Source organism: Haliaeetus albicilla, chromosome W, assembly GCF_947461875.1.
Source record: "Haliaeetus albicilla chromosome W, bHalAlb1.1, whole genome shotgun sequence".
NCBI lineage: Eukaryota > Metazoa > Chordata > Aves > Accipitriformes > Accipitridae > Haliaeetus > Haliaeetus albicilla.
In genome coordinates, this window is record NC_091515.1 from 38,017,119 (window position 1) to 38,034,507 (window position 17,389).

Genomic DNA, 17,389 nt, shown 5'->3' on the forward strand with positions numbered 1-17,389 from the left:
TGAGTATTCTTACAGTCTTGGAGACAATTTGAACCCAGTTTCAACCTTACATAAGTTAACCTCTGGGATTTAAAAGACCGTGTAGATGTGGTGCTTAGGGACATGGTTTAGTGGTGGACTTGGCAGTGTTAGGTTTATGGTTGGACTCGATGATCTTAAAGGTCTTTTCCAACCTAAATGATTCTATGATTCTATGGCAATCCATCCATGAATGATGTGGACAAGAATAGTGGAGAACAGAGTTCTGACACATCACCTATCCCACTCTGCCTTTTTTTGCTAGCATTGTTCATGGTAATCCTTTTTCTCTGTTAAAGCAACTTTTTCTTTGCCAGAGCAGTACACAGGCCTGCATTGGGCCCAGAGCCAACTTGCTGTCATACCTGGACTGTCTAGACAAAACTGTTTTAACCCACAGATCATTCTACGAAGGCTTTTTTTTCTTTATGAATAGCTAGACCAGAATAAAATCCAGGAGCCCTGGCTATCAGTCCTTAGTATTCTAGTCACAAAACCCTGTATGTCCCCAAAGTTGGCAGTGAGCTCAGGAGTCCTATGTCCTAAGTCCTGCGTACAACCTCAGCAACATCCAGTCCACTCCCAGAATCAGGGATGAGAACCAGTAAGCTAGTCTTCCAAAATAAAAGGCTTTATTTACGAACTCCTACAGCCTGCAGACACGAGGTGGCAAAGAAGAAATATTTCTTTAGCCAGCCAGTGCTGAAGATTGTAATATAAAAGCTAAAATGACATTTCATCTATTTTTCCCTACAACTCGGCTAACAATTTGCCTTTGTTTCCTTCTTTAACTGCCATTAATGTGGGTTGCTATTTGAACTGGTGTTACTTTATTTTGTTCCTTCTGGAGATGTCAGTTCAGTGTTAACCACGCTAAGTAGTGATGACAACAGCCCAACAATAAACAAACAGGCATAATAAATTCATTGAGTTACTACCTCTTTCAAACCACGGCAAAATCTTTCAAACACCCGTTTCATGTTGCCACCCTTTTCCATGGAGATCACCCTGGTGTGGTCCTCTTCATTAATCCAGATAAGAAATGTCTTGTCATTGTTATGCCTGGTTGAGAGAAAAATTAGTAGCTTTAAAGCACAAGATAAGCCCTGAAAAATAACTCTCAGTATCCTTAGTTTTATTACAGTCTTTCAGGACTGTGAAGAGGTTAAGCACTGCAAAATAACATTGCTCTGCACAGTTAAGGACATGAGCTATTTTCAGAGCTTGATCCCCCATGCCAGTGGAATTATGCAGGTGAGAAGAGCAGTTTTCTCTGATCATATCATGCTGCCCCAAAGCTGAGCTATGAAGAACATGTCTTCAAACATGAACACAGTTGGGAGGTACAGCTGCTAAGGGAACAGGCAAAGGGAGAAGCCAAATTCTGCATATTCAGTCACTGGGGATGTTTTTTACTGTTCTTAGAAAATTGCGCAGTTAGAAAAAAAACTAACTCGGGGGCTCAGTCATATGACCTTACTTAATTGTATTGTCTTCTAAATCAAATCCCAGTGCCCTTCATATCACTTAGTAACACTGGATTGCCACATCAGTCAAATTATATGTCTGAGGAAAACAGCTACATGTTGCTTCTGGACACTTCATTAAAGATGCTGGCTTGTCAATCAAGATAAAAATGCCTAATGAGAAGTTATCTACTCTTGCTTCAGACAGATCAGTCATGACTAGGTTTATAAAGTGCTAGGTCAAACCTGAGGTCGCTTTTCCTGGCTTTTCTCCATTTTTTCTGTCTTTTACAACAGTCTTTCTACAGAATGTAGAAGGTGATTGATAAGATTAGACTTGTTCATACAAATAGTGGAATATTACCAAGTTTGAAACACATGAAATTTGAAACTTCACTGAGAGCCTAACTTGCAGCTTGTCTTTTACTGCAACTCACTTTTCACACTTGGAGTTTGCCAGTGCAAAACCAAACAAACAGGTGCAAACATCCTGTGGCCTGACATTAGAGTTACAGAGAGGTCCAGTTATCTCATTTTCAGTCACGTACAAATATTCAGGGTAGGATTTTCCAAAGAGATTGACGTTGGCCTGACTCAGCTCCCCCTTTAATTAAATGAGTCTTCCCACTGCTTTAAGGAATGCAGAGTGAGACAACACTGAGGAAAAAAATCTGTTCTATGGCAATACTGGATTGTATTCGGAAGCATATCCAGTATTATTCTGATAAGTTAAACCTGCTTTGTCAGGGAGCAGGCACTGTGAAACCTGATCAAAAGCCTGCTGGAAATCTCTGAGGATTTTTTATTTCAGTGATCTTCCAATTAGTTCCCCAGTGCCTATTTAAATCTGAGGAAGAGATTTGTTCTAGGAAAATGATAAATCTGAGGCATTCTGTTCATTGTCTCTACAACCAAGCAGAAAAAGCACCAACAATGTAACTACTATCCAGGGATCTCCTGAATAAAACAGATCTGATGTGGGCTTGTCTTACATGTGAAATATCAGGCAGAAAGAAAAAAAAATGAGTTAGTGGGATTGGAAAATATCTCAGTGAGCCAGATTTGAAAACGTACCCTTCTTTTACCAGAAATTGTTGTCTAAAAGAGTATACATTATGACATCCTCTCTGAAAGTCTGGAACCTGCCTAGGGCAAGGAGATAGGATAGAAGGCTTTTCAGAATCCCTTTTAGCCTAATTTTCCAGAATTATAACATCTATTAATCCCTAGAAATATACCAGGATGGATTCAGATGCTAGGCATTGCACAGCTGCCTCCATCATGTGATAGGGTGTGTGTGTGCACTGTAATGGGGGATATTATCCCTTTCTCTAAAAATATTCTATTCAAGCACACAAAATATCAAGGTTATAAAAGAAGAAACAGACCTAAAACAAAAAGGAAATTCAACTAGTGGATGAAAAGCTGGACATGAGCTGACAATGCACACTCAGAGCCCAGAAGGCCAAGCGTATCCTGGGCTGCATCAAAAGTAGCGTGGCCAGCAGGTCGAGGGAGGTGATTCTCCCCCTCTACTCCGCTCTGGTCAGACCCCACCTGGAGCCCTGCATCCAGCTCTGGGGTCCTCAGTACAAGAAAGACATGGACCTGTTGGAGTGGGTCCAGAGGAGGGCCATGAAGATGATCAGGGGGCTGGAGCACATCTCCTATGAAGACAGGCCGAGAGAGTTAGGGTTGCTCAGCCTGGAGAAAAAAAGGCTCTGGGGAGACCTTATTGCGGCCTTTTGGTACTTAAAGGGGGCTTATAAGAAAGATGGGGACACACTTTTTAGTAGGCCTGTTGCGATAGGACAAAGGGTAATGGGTTTAAACTAAAAGAGGATAGATTCAGACTAGATGTAAGGAAGAAATTTTTTACGATGAGGGTGGTGAAACGCCGGAACAGGTTGCCCAGAGGGTGGTAGATGCCCCATCCTTGGACACATTCCAGGTCAGGTTGGATGGGGCTTTGAGCAACCTGATCTAGTTGAAGATGTCCCTGCTCATTGCAGGGGGGTTGGACTAGATGACCTTTAAAGGTCCCTTCCAACCCAAACTATTCTATGATTCTATGATTCTAACCTTCTGTATCCACTCTTTGTCCAGCTTAATTGGAAAGAAAGGAATACTTTCAGCTTGGGGAATTAAAATAACATTTTGTCTCTCAAAAGTGGGGATGGCAGGAAGGAATTTAGAGTGCAATAGCCTGCAACTGTAGTGCCAATGGTTCCTAGCTGACAGTGTTGCTACAGTCGAGTTTTAGGCTGTATTTCTAACCTCACTCTGCTGATTTTAGGGTGACTCACGGGCTCTTTCTCAAATCAACTTGTTATCTTGAAATAGGAAAAAAAGATATAAAAAACCCATAGAAGAAGCCATGCTTATGATGCTACGTTGTGTTGCTGATATAAATGACTGTTTATATAGAATCATAGAATCATTTAGGTTGGAAAAGACCCTTAAGAACATCCAGTTCAACCGTAAACCTAACACTCCCAAGTCCACCACTAAACCATGTCCCTAAGCGCCACGTCTACACGGTCTTTTAAATACCTCCAGGGATGGTGACTCCACCACTGCCCTGGGCAGCCTGTTCCAATGCCTGACAACCCTTTTCGGTGAAGACGTTTTTCCTAACATCCAATCTAAACCTCCCCTGGCGCAACTTGAGGCCGTTTCCTGTTGTCCTATCGCTTGTTACTTGGGAGAAGAGACCGACACCCACCTCGCTATAACCTCCTTTCAGGTAGTTGTAGAGAGCGATAAGGTCTCCCCCTCAGCCTCCTTTTCTCCAGACTAAACAACCCCAGTTCCCTCTGCCGCTTCTCATAAGACTTGTTCGCTAAACTGTTCACCAGCTTTGTTGCTCTTCTCTGGACACGGTCCAGCACCTCAATGTGTTTCTTGTAGTGAAGGCACCAACACCGAATACAGTATTCGAGGGGCGGCCTCACCAGTGCCAAGTACAGGGGGACAATCACTTCCCTAGGCCTGCTGGCCCCACTATTTCTGATACAAGCCAGGATGCTATTGGCCTTCTTGGCCACCTGGGCACACTGCTGGCTCATATTCAGGGGGCTGTGGACCAAAACCCCCACGTCCTTTTCCGCCAGGCAGCTTTCCAGCCACTCTTCCCCAAGCCTGTAGCACTGCATGGGATTGTTGTGACCCAAGTACAGGACCTGGCACTTAGCCTTTTTGAATCTCGTACAGTTGGCCTCGGCCCATCGATTCAGCCTGTCCAGGTCCCTCTGTAGAGCCTTCCTACCCTCAAGCAGCTCAACATTCTCACCCAACTTGGTGTCATCTGGAAACTTACTGAGGGTGCACTCGATCCCCTCATCCAGATCTTTGATAAAGACATTAAAGAGAACTGGCCCCAATACTGAGCCCTGGGGAACACAACTTGTGACTGGCCATTAACTGGATTTAACTCCATTCACCACAACTCTTTGGGCTTGGCCATCCAGCCAGTTTTTTACCCAGTGAAGAATACACCAGTCCAAGCCACGGGCAGCCAGCTTCTCCAGGAGAATGCTGTCGGAAACGGTGTCAAAGGCTTTACTAAAGTCCAGGTAAACAACATCCACAGCCTTTCCCTCATCTGCTAAGTGGGTCACCTTGTCATAGAAGCAGATCACGTTAGTCAAGTAGGACCTGGCTTTCATAAACCCATGCTGACTGGGCCTGATCATCATCATCTGTTTGTCCTCTATGTGCTATGTGATGGCGCCCAAGATGAGCTGCTCCATAACCTTCCCTGGCACTGAGGTCAGGCTGACAGGCCTGTAGTTCCCCGGATCCTCCTTGCGGCCCTTCTTGTAAATGGGCATCACATTGGCAAGCTTCCAGTCAACTGGGACCTCCCCTGGTTAGCCAGGACTGCTGATAAATGATTAAAAGCAGCTTGGTGAGCACTTCCGCCAGCTGCCTCAGTACCCTTGGGTTGATTCCATCCACCCCCATAGACTTGTGAGTGTCTAAGTGGTGTAGCAGGTCGCTAACCATTTCCCCTTGAATTATAGGGGCTTCATTCTGCTCCCTGTCCCTGTCTTGCAGCTCAGGGGGCTGGGTACCCCGAGAACAATTGGTCTTACTATTAAAGACTGAGGCAAAGAAGGCATTAAGTACCTCAGCCTTTTCTTCAGCCTTTGTCACTATGTTTCCCCCCGCATCCAATAAAGGATGGAGCCCTGCTTCTGTTGCTAATGTAGTTATAGAAACATTTTTTATTGTCTTTTACCTCAGTAGCGAGATTAAGTTCTAGTTGGGCTTTGGCCCTTCTAATTTTCTCCCTGCATAAACTCACAACATCCTTGTAGTCCTCCTGAGTTGCCTGCTCCTTCTTCCAAAGGTCATAAATTCTCTTTTTTTTCCTGAGTTCCAACCAAAGCTCTCCATTCAGCCAGGTCAGTCGTCTTCTTCCCTGCCGGCTCGTCTTTCATCACATGGGGATGGCCTGCTCCTGCACCTTTAAGATTTCCTTCTTGAAGAATGTCCAGCCTTCCTGGACTCCTTTGCCCATCCTTTGCCCTGCCTCCCTGTCTGCCCTCTGGAACTCCAAGGTAGCAGTTCTGCTAACCCCCCTCCTTACTTCTCCGAGAACCCAAAACTCTGTCATTTCATGATCACTGTGCCCAAGATGGTCTCCAACCACCACATTGCCCACAAGTCCTTTTCTGTTTGCAAACAACAGGTCCAGCGGGGCGCCTTCCCTCATTGGCTCCCTCACCAGCTATCAGGGAGTTATCTTCCACACACTCCAGGAACCTCCTAGACTGTTTCCTCTCTGCTGTATTGCATTTCCAGCAGACATCTGGTAAGTTGAAGTCCCCCATGAGAACAAGGGCTAGCAATCATGAGACTTCTCCCAGCTGCTTACAGAATATTTCATCTGTCTCTTCATCCTGGTTGGATGAAGACCATCATGATATCTGCCTTGCTGCACTTCCCCTTGATTCTTACCTATAAACAGTCGGCCACTTCATCACCATCGTGAAACCCTAGACAATCAAAATTTTCCCTAAGATACAGGGCTACCCCTCCACCTCTCCTTCCTTGCCTATCTCTTCTGAAGAGTTTATAGCCATCCATTACAGCACTCCAGTTGTGCGGGTCACCCCACCATGTTTCCATGATTGCAGCTATATCATAGTTTTCCAGCTGCACAATGGCTTCCAGCTCCTCCTGTTTGTTGCCCGTGCTGCGTGCATTGGTGTAGATGTACTTCAGTTGGGCTATTGATCCTGCCACCTTTTTGGGGGGAGAAGCCCTAATTCCTATGTGTCTGTTTTCAAGCGCTTCCATGGTTTCTAACACATCAATAACCCTTGCATCTTTGCTGTCTTTGCCTATATGAATATAAAGGTCTTAAATTTTTAATTTTTTTTTAATTAATCATTTAAAACATTGCAAAAAAAAATTTTAAAAAAACCGTGAACATGCTGTGAGTATCAGTGCAGAGTGACTGTGGGGTTAGGACAAGCAAGGACACTTGTAATACGGTCTTTTAAACATGACACAAGCTTCTACGTGTCACACAACATACCAGATTCCTCTGGCATCCGGCCAGTCACGTGCCATCCCAGCACATGTTAGCAAAGGGGACACTGGCTTATCAAAGAGAAAATGATCCTGGACACCAAAATAGGACCAGAGAGAGAGAGACACAAACAGAGAAAGAGAAGAAACAAAACAAAATTGAAGTTTATTCAGGGGAGCAGTATGACACTGTCTTATGCTTTTAATATGAAGGTAATCAACACAAGTAAATCACATAGCATGGCTTGTGAACCTGGTTCCTTCCTGACTGAAAACTAAAAGCACTTTACCCAGGTGACTTTCTTAGAGGGCAGGTTCTTGCAGATTCTCACTGACACTGGTAATATGACTTAAGTTTTGCGGAAAAACATTTTTAAATTGTAGAGAGGTGGGGACCTAATACCACATATGCACAACAGAGGGGATTGTGGATGGACTTAACCACTATAACCAGAAATGTGCATCTGCATACAGACAAATTTCAGGGTAGGAGAAGGCAACAAGTCCTTAAAGATAGCCAAATATCCAATGCTAGATCTGAAAAGAGATTTCTCCAGCATAGAGATACAGCAGTTTATTTTGAGTGTGAATCAAGGTAGGAATTAAATTGGTGCTAAGCTTGATCTTTTGGAATCACAGACTTGTTCTATTCCTCAATTCAGTGAGGAAGCAGAGATTCAATTTCTGATTTAATAAATGTATCACTTGGTGTGCCACAGACTTGCCACATTCCAAATCATTTTGTTTTCACTTGGCTGTTTTTTTCCCAAGCAAATAAGTATTGATTTTCATGTGTGTGTTGAAAATTTATTAGTTCTTATTTCCTCAAATGCTGTCATACCAAATGTGGGGGTTTTCTTAGGATTTAATTGAGAATAGGGAAGCAAGCTATCCAGAATAAATATGACAAGGTAGACAAGTTGATAAGCTTTGCCTTTTTTCCCCCTCAATTGAGAAATTTAGGCCTTCATCTTTGAATGCCCTGTGATGGGCATGATGCAGCCCAAACACCAACCATACAGAAAAAAATGAGAGTTTTCTCTGCTCATCATAGGGACACAACATTTATTTCCTCAATTTGCTCCACTCTTCATTTTTGTTTCAGAGAAAAAATCCTCCTTCTGCAAGAAATCAGCTGAGCACTATTAGTTTCCCTTACATGCCTATGGCCCAAATATGCAAACAACTGAATTGCCCCCTGTGTTGAATGCTATTCAACTCTCACTGATTTGAGTTTACAGAAATCAAATGGTGCTTATTAATGGTCAGCAGAAAGACTGACATCTTAGAGGTTCGAGATCCTAAAATACTGAAGGAAGTAAGCAATGATATGAGTTAAAGATGGAATCTGAGGTTGCAACATTCAATGCCCTGATTTTCATAAATTTGCATTACTGTGAAAACAAACCAAACAAGGCAAAATGCTGAATCAGCAAAGCCTATTCCACTTCCCAAAGAACTTAACTGGTAAACCATGAAGGAATTATGTTCTCAGTGCTCTTATTTTGACCTGTGCTTCTTGAAGAGCTCTCTACTGCTGAAGAAGGCAATGAAATAAAACCTAAGATAGGTAATCAATATCTTGTCAATAATCATATTGCCAAGGACATTCAATGAAAAAAGTTTCTGATCTTACATAAATTCTTAACTCCTAGTTAATCCAGAGTGTGACACCTAGTTGCAAGATTATAAATAGTTATGTTATTTCATCAGCTCCCTTTTGGTTGATGTTATGGATTAATGTGCTATGAATATAGCTAACAAGGTATGGCCATGCCTTTGGATATTTAAAATGCACATTCAAGCTTTGGGTTTTTTGAAGCAATCTTCTAGATTTTTGCATTTTTAAAAGTCTCAATATGAATCCCTGTTATGGATTTTCAAAATAGTTGCCTGTTGTCCAGTTTTGTCATGAAAACACTTGGAAACTTCAATCCTCTCAAACATGTCTCTGCAGGAAATGAATAATGAGATGATGCAACAAAACCCATGACGAAAATCCTTGTGTTCCTACCTGTGTGACAATGAAAACTATTGTTATGGACCCGATCCTTCAAGTCCTTAAACACGGTTATGGGACTGGGAAAAGTTGACCTGGATGCAGTTTGCTACAACGATTTTGGAGAAATTAAAATTAGTGTCATTTTGACATTAAAAAAATATAGCAAAAAAACCCACCCTGACAGTCTAGAATACAGAAAATATGTAATATTTATCTCAGTGTAATATGTAATACTACTAGTTTAATTTGTTATTAATATAGAAAATATGAATCTTTTCTCAAGTAAATAACCAAAAAAGAGTCCCGAATTGGTTTATAATTTGGCCAAAGACATGGCAATAGCCATATATAATTGATTTGACAGAGACCTTCCTATGTGGAACATAAATGAATTTTTTTTGGATCTGCACAGTATGTATTTAGCCAAAATATAGACTCTTGACAATTTTCCATCATCCTAAAGATATTGACAGGCCATTAACTACTGGGTTTATGCTGTGATTATCTTCCTTAGCCATGCAGAAAAGCATGTACACCAAAGAAAGCCAAAGATAAAAATGAGAGTAAACGAAGATGGTGTCAGTACTGGATGTATCGCAGAGCTCCCAGCTTGCATCCAGGCAATCCACCAGCTCAGAGCCATGCTGGCTAAAGCAGAAGGTCATATCTGAAGCTGCAAGAGTAAAACAGCAAAGTTTGCCGAGCCATGCCTAAGGGGGAGTCAGGCAGGAGCTGTTATCAATAAAGAAGAGTAAATTGCTGTTAGAAATAATGAAGAGACGAGGAAGACAAGGAGGAGGGGGCTGGGGTGATATGTAGAAATGATGAATAGAGCTGTTTCCCTTTAAGAAAAGCCTATAATAGCTGGAATGACCAAAATGGGGAAACCCTTTCTATGGACAGGGTCTGCACAGCATGCTGTGTGTGGATCAGAGGCCCGCTGAATGCTGCATAACTCAGGGTTCCCAGCATCTAAAGGGATGTAAGATTGTCTATTTTTTTCTTTCTTTCTTTCTTGTGTTAGCTCTAATAAATAGCATTTTAAATGATACTTTACAGAGTGCTTTTCTTACTGGGATCATAACAAACCAGCACTTCCTGGTGCAAAGCACCAAGTCCCCAAAAATAGAAGCAACAGAACATCTCTACAGCTACTAAATAATTAATGCATTAAAATATCATATTAGCCCTTTGGGGCCACAGCAGATCACTAGAAGTTCAAGCTCTGTTAATTGCCTGAAAAGTTTTGGCCCCTTTTAAGAATCACAGAATTCTCCATATTGAAAGTATGGAGTGATGACAACAGTCCTCAGCAAAGTATGATTCTGGAGTGACTACAGAGCTCTGGGGGCAGTAGTCAAGGGCATGGGGGCCCAGGTGGTACTCTCCTCAATTCTGCCAGTGAGGGTAAAAGGCATGAGGAGGAGGCTATTACAGGTCAATAATTGGCTGCAGAGCTGTTCTTGGCAACAAACAGAGGTTTGGTTTCTACGACCATGGGACCCTGTTTGAGGATCAGTGTCTGCTTGGTAGAAATGGGAACCACCTCACTAAGTGGGGCAAACGTATCATTGCCAATAGGACGGCTGACCTGGGGCTAACCTGGTAAGGAGGTTTTTAAACTAGGAATGACGGGGGATGGAGAGAGTTACCAGGAGCCCTGTGAGGGAGTGATGGACAGGGTAGATGAGCAAAGGGCCTGGGGTGATATGACCGAAAAGGATCAGAAAACCAAAAAAATATGCGGCTTGAGCAGGGTCACCTCCAGCATTTGCATGTAAGCAAGGAAGCGTCTACAAGGCACTGTTATGGAGAAATCCCCCAAATCCTTTCTGGGAAATTAGCATGCTGGGGTGCCGCTCTAAAGTGCCTGTACACTAATGCATGCAGCATGGGGAATAAACATGAGGAATTAGAGATCTGTGCACAGTTGCAGGGCTACGATCCTGTTGGGATCACAGAGATGTGGTAGAATGGCTACCAAGACTGGAGCGTTGCAATGGAGGGGTACAGGCTCTTTAGGAAAGACAGTATGGGAAGACAAGGAAGGGGAGTTGCCCTTTATGTTAGAGAACAACTGGAATATATGGAGCTCTGTCTGGGGATGGATGATGAGCCTCTGAGAGCTTATGGTATTAAAGAGCATACAGGTATGGGAGACACTGTAGTGGATGTCTGCTACAGGCTGCCTGACCAGGAAGAGCAAGTGGATGAGGCCTTCTACAGACAGCTAGGAGCAGCCTCACATTTGCAGGGGCCTCCTGGGGTACTTTAACCACCCCAATATCTGCTAGAGGGACAACACAGCAGGGCATGAGCAATCCGGGAGGTTCCTGGAGAGCATCAATGACAACTTCCTCACCCAAGTGACAGAGGAGCCAACGAGGAGAGGTGCTCTGCTGGACCTCCTGCTCATCAACAAGGAGGGGCTCATTGGGGATGTGAAGGTCAAAGGCAGCCTTGGCTGCAGTGACCATGAGATGGTGGAGTTCAGGATCCTGAGGGGAAGGAGGGAGGAAGGTAAAAAGCAAGCTCACAACCTTGGACTTCAGGAGAGCAGACTTTGGCCTTTTCAAGGATCTGCTTGGAAGAGTCCCATGGGATAAGGCCCTGGAGGGAAGAGGGGCCAAAGAAAGCTGGTTAATATTCAAGGATCTCCTCCTCCAAGCTCAAGAGCGGTCCATCCCAACGAGCAGGAAGTCAGGCAAAGATCCCATGAGGCCTGCGTGGACGAACAAGGAGCTCCTGGCCAAACTCAAACACAGAAAGGAAGCATAAAGAGGGTGGAAGCAGGGATGGGTAACCTGGGAGGAATACAGAGATACTGTCTGAGCATGCAGAGATGCAGTTAGGAAAGCCAAAGCCCACCTGGAACTGAATCTGGGCAGGGATGTCAAAGGCAACAAGAAGAGCTTCTAGAAGTACATAAGTGGAAAAAGGAAGATTAGGGAAAATGTGGGCCCACTGCTGAATGGAGTAGGGGACCTGGTGACACAGGACATGGAAAAGGCTGAGGTACCAAATGCCTCAGTCTTTACTAGCAAGACCGGCCTTTGGGAATCCCAGGCCCCAGAGACCAGGGGCAAAGGCTGGAGCAAGGAAGACGTACCCTTGGTGGAAGAGGATCAGTTTGGGGGAATACTTAAGCAAACTGGACGTACATAAGTCCATGGGCCCTGATGGGATGCACCCACGAGTACTGAGGGAACTGGCAGATGTCATTGCAAGGCCATTCTCAATTATCTTTGAATGATCATGGCGATTGGGAGAAGTGCCTGGGGACTGGAGGAAAGCAAACGTCACTCCTGTCTTCAGGAAGGGCAAGAAGGAAGATCCAGGGAAATACAGGCCAGTCAGCCTCACCTCGATCCCTGGGAAGGTGATGGAGCAGCGAGTCCTGGGAATCATTTCCAGGCACATGAAAGGCAAGAAGGTGATCGGGAGTAGTCAGCATGGATTCACCAGGGGGTAGTCATGCTTGAGCAACCTGATAACCTTCTATGATGAAATGACTGGCTTGGTAGATGAGGGGAGAGCAGTGGATACTGTCTACCTTGACTTCAGGAAGGCCTTGGACGCTGTCTCCCATAAGATCCTCATAGAGAAGCTGTTGAAGTATGGGCTGGATGAGCAGACAGCGAGGTGGGGTGAAAACTGGCTGGACGGCTGGGCACAGAGGGTGGTGATCAGGGGAACAAAGTCCAGTTGGAGGCCAATAAGTAGCGGTGTACCCCAGGGGTCAATACTGGGTCCAGGCCTGTTCAACATCTTCATTGATTGGAGTGTGCTACCTTGAACTTCTAGCCCTTATACCTGTATGGCTGAGTTAGAATCATAGAATCATTTAGGTTGGAAAAGACCCTTAAGAACATCCAGTTCAACCGTAAACCTAACACTCCCAAGTCCACCACTAAACCATGTCCCTAAGCGCCACGTCTACACGGTCTTTTAAATACCTCCAGGGATGGTGACTCCACCACTGCCCTGGGCAGCCTGTTCCAATGCCTGACAACCCTTTTCGGTGAAGACGTTTTTCCTAACATCCAATCTAAACCTCCCCTGGCGCAACTTGAGGCCGTTTCCTGTTGTCCTATCGCTTGTTACTTGGGAGAAGAGACCGACACCCACCTCGCTATAACCTCCTTTCAGGTAGTTGTAGAGAGCGATAAGGTCTCCCCCTCAGCCTCCTTTTCTCCAGACTAAACAACCCCAGTTCCCTCAGCTGCTCCTCATAGGACTTGTTCGTTAAACTATTCACCAGCTTTGTTGCTCTTCTCTGGACACGGTCCAGCACCTCAATGTCTTTCTTGTAGTGAGGGCACCAACACCGAATACAGTATTCGAGGGGCGGCCTCACCAGTGCCAAGTACAGGGGGACAATCACTTCCCTAGGCCTGCTGGCCCCACTATTTCTGATACAAGCCAGGATGCTATTGGCCTTCTTGGCCACCTGGGCACACTGCTGGCTCATATTCAGGGGGCTGTGGACCAATACCCCCAGGTCCTTTTCTGCCAGGCAGCTTTCCAGCCACTCCGGTCCTTCCACCCCAAGTCATTACTTGATAGGCTGTTACTTGTTGTTGCTGACATATTTACTCCGGATGCTGATTTACGTGTTCCCTCACCTGATCAGGTCCTTGATCCCTTTCTTGCTGTACATCAAACTCCAAGAAATGTTAATGGCTGTTTTCGATTTTTGCTGATTGCTGTGCTGTTTATCACTTTGCTTTGCTTTGCGTGGGAGAGCTATGCTAAAAGTACTTGCCTTGAGCGTAATCTGGTATTTCGGCCCTACATTGCTGTTGTTTCAGTACTCCGAGAACCATCTCGTGAAGACGATCAGCCATTACATCTTTCCCCTTTTCTCCTCGGAGAGACAACTTGAGGAGGTATACTGTGGGTCTTAGCTGCCTACCGGGGTTAAGCCCCAATCCGTCTAACAGTCTGTCCCTCAAATCCATATTTCTCCAATACAGAGGCAAGAATGCTGTGGGAGACCATGTCAAAGGCCTTACAGAAGTCCAGGTAGATGACATCTGTAGCTCTTCCCTTGTCCGCTGATGCAGTCACTCCATCGTAGAAGGCCACTAGATTAGTCAGGCATGATTTGCCCTTGCTGAAGCCATGCTGGCTGTCTCTCATCACCTCCCTGACTTCCATATGGCTTCAGCATAACTTCCAGGAGGATCTGCTCCATGATCTTCCCAGGCACAGAGGTGAGGCTGACAGGTCGGTAGTTCCCAGGGTCCTCCTTTCTACCCTTTTTAAAAATGGGTGCAATGTTTCCCTTTTTCCAGTCACCAGGGGCTTCACCTGACTGCCGTGACTTTTCAAATATCATGGAGAGTGGCTTGGCAACTACTTCTGCCAGTTTCCCCAGGACCCTGGGATGCATCTCGTCAGGTCCCATGGACTTGTGTATGTTCAGGTTCCTCAGGTGGTCTCGAACCTGATCTTCTCCTACGATGGGAGGGACTTCATTCCCCCAGTCCCTGCCTTGAGGTCCATCCACTCGAGAGGTGTGGGAAGAGAGATTACCACTGAAAACTGAGGCAAAAAAGTTGTTGAGTACCTCAGCCTTCTCCTCGTCCATTGTCACCAGTTTGTGAGTTGTGTTCATCAGAGGGGGTACACTTTCTTTGACCTTCCTTTTCTGGCTGACATACCTATAGAAGCCCTTTTTATTATTCTTTGCATCCCTTGCCAAGTTCAGCTCGAGCCACGCCTTGGCCTTCCTGACCCCATCCCTACACAACCGGGCAGCGTCCCTATACTCTTCCCAGGACGCCTGTCCCTGCTTCCACTGCCTGTGCATTTCCTTCTTGCCCTTCAGTTTGACCAGCAGGTCTTGGCTCATCCATGCCGGTGTCTTGCCTTCCTTTCCTGATTTCTTACACCTAGGGATCAAGAGCTCTTGCGCTTTATGGAAAGCGTCCTTAAAGATCTGCCAGCTCTGTTCTGCTCCATCATTCCTGAGGGCAGTTTCCCAGGGGGACCTATTGACTAACTCCTTGAACAGCTGGAAGTTTGCTTTCCTAAAATTCAGGGTCCTGACTTTACTCTTCGCCTGACCCATATCCCTCAGCACTGCAAACTCCACCAGTGCAGGATCACTGTAGCCCAGGCTGCCTCCAATCTTGACGTCACCGATTAGCTCACTTGGTGCTGGTGACCATCAGGTCCAGTATCGCATCCCCTCTGATAGGGCTGTCTATTACCTGGCTTAAGAAATTATCCTCGATGCACTCCAGGAGTCTCCTGGATTGCCTGCAGCTCGCCGTGCTACTTCTCCAGCAGATGTCGGGGTGGTTGAAGTCCCCCAGCTGGATGAGAGCCTGCGAGCGCGATGCCTCCTGGAGCTGGAGTAAGAAGGCTTCATCAATAGGCTCCCCTTGATTGGGCGGCCTGTAGTAAACACCAACCACAAGGTTCCCTTTGTTGCCTCGGTCTCTAGTTCTTACCCATAAGCTTTCAACCTGCTCGTGGCTATTCTTCAGAGACAGCTCTTCACAATCTATCCATTTCTTGACGTAGAGAAAAACCCCTCCGCCCCTCCTTCCTCGCCTGTCCCTTCTGAAAAGCCTGTAGCCATCGATAGCCGCACTCCAGTCATGGGTTTCGTCCCGCCAAGTTTCAGTAATGGCAATTAGGTCATAGCTTTCCAGCAGCACGGTGGCTTCCAGAGGTGGAAAGCTGCTGCGTGGAGTCCCACAGAACAAGTCGTAGAAGCCGTCAAAGGAGAAGGCGAGTCGGGTCATTTGGCAGATGTGAAAGCCATCCAACTGGCCCTAGAGATTGCTGAATGAGAAAAGTAGCCAGTACTCTATCTCTCTACTGACTCATGGATGGTGGCAAATGCCTTATGAGGGTGGCTACAGCAGTGGAAGAAGACCAATTGGCAGTGCAGAGGTAAACCCATCTGGGCTGCTGCATTGTGGCAGGACATTGCTGCCCAGGTAGAGAACCTTGCTGTAAAGGTACGTCATGTAGATGCTCACGTGCCTAAGAACCGTGCTACTGAAGAACATCGAAACAACAAACAGGCAGACAAGGTTGTCAAAATTGAAGTGGCTCAGATGGACCTGGACTGGGAGCATAAGGGTGAGCTATTCGTAGCTCAGTGGGCCCATGCAACATCTGGACGTCTAGGAAGAGATGCAATGTACAGAGCCGGGGTGATCCAGGGATGGGCCTGAACATTGAAGCCATCACACAGGTTTTCCGTGAAAGCAAAACATGCACCATAATCAAGCGAGTAAAGCCTCTCTGGTATAGAGAACGGTGGCTGCAATATCAATATGGGGAGGTGTCCTGGTTTCAGCTGGGATAGAGTTAATTGTCTTCCTAGTAGCTGGTACGGTGCTATGTTTTGAGTTCAGTATGCAAAGAATGTTGATAACACACTGATGTTTTCAGTTGTTGCTAAGTAGTGTTTAGACTAAAGTCAAGGATTTTTCAGCTTCTCATGCCCAGCCAGCGAGAAAGCTGGAGGGGCACAAGAAGTTGGCACAGGACACAGTCAGGGCACCTGACCCAAAGTGGCCAACGGGGTATTCCATACCATGTGACGTCCCATCTAGTATAGGAACTGGGAAGTGGGGGCGGGGGATCGCCACTCAGGGACTAGCTGGGTGTCGGTCGGCGAGTGGTGAGCAATTGCACTGCGCATCATTTGTACATTCCAATCCTTTTATTATTGCTGTTGTCATTTTATTAGTGTTATCATTATCATTATTAGTTTCTTCTTTTCTGTTCTATTAAACCGTTCTTATCTCAACCCAGGAGTTTTACTTGTTTTCCTGATTTTCTCCCCCATCCCACTGGATGGGGGGGGAGCGAGTGAGCGGCTGCGTGGTGCTTAGTTGCTGGCTGGGGCTAAACCACAACAGGAGGCCTGGCAGATCAATTATATCACACTGCCATGAACCCACCAAGGCAAGCACTGCATGCTTACCATGGTGGAGGTGACCACCGGAGGGTTGGAAACACCCTGTAGCCAATATCACTGCTTGAAACACCATCCTAATCCCTGTAAAGCAAGTTCTGTGGCAGCACAGCACCCCAGAAAGAATCATGCCAGACAACAGGACTCATTTCCAAAGCAACTTCATGAGCATCTGGGCCACGGAACACGGCATTGATCATAGAATCATAGAATAGTTTGGGTTGGAAGGGACCTTTAAAGGTCATCTAGTCCAACCCCCCCTGCAATGAACAGGGACATCTTCAACTAGATCAGGTTGCTCAGAGCCCCGTCCAACCTGACCTTGAACGTTTCCAGGGATGGGGCTTCTACAACCTCTCTGGGCAACCTGTTCCGGTGCTTCAGCAAACAGGATTGGGTGTACCACATTCCCTATCA

At 45.7% G+C, this 17,389-nt stretch overlaps 1 protein-coding gene across 2 annotated transcripts in view; it reads right to left on the bottom strand.

Annotated features, from left to right (window-relative positions):
- LOC138683469 (creatine kinase S-type, mitochondrial) overlaps window positions 1-17,389 on the bottom strand; it is a 55,044-nt gene that overhangs the window by 11,859 nt on the left and 25,796 nt on the right. For both annotated transcript variants that reach the window (XM_069775276.1, XM_069775274.1), the window contains exons 6-7: window positions 7,033-7,118; window positions 957-1,080 (exon numbers count right to left, since the gene is read on the bottom strand). In XM_069775276.1, coding sequence (XP_069631377.1) covers window positions 957-1,080; window positions 7,033-7,118 — 210 coding nt within the window. The remainder of the gene's footprint in view (window positions 1-956; window positions 1,081-7,032; window positions 7,119-17,389) is intronic.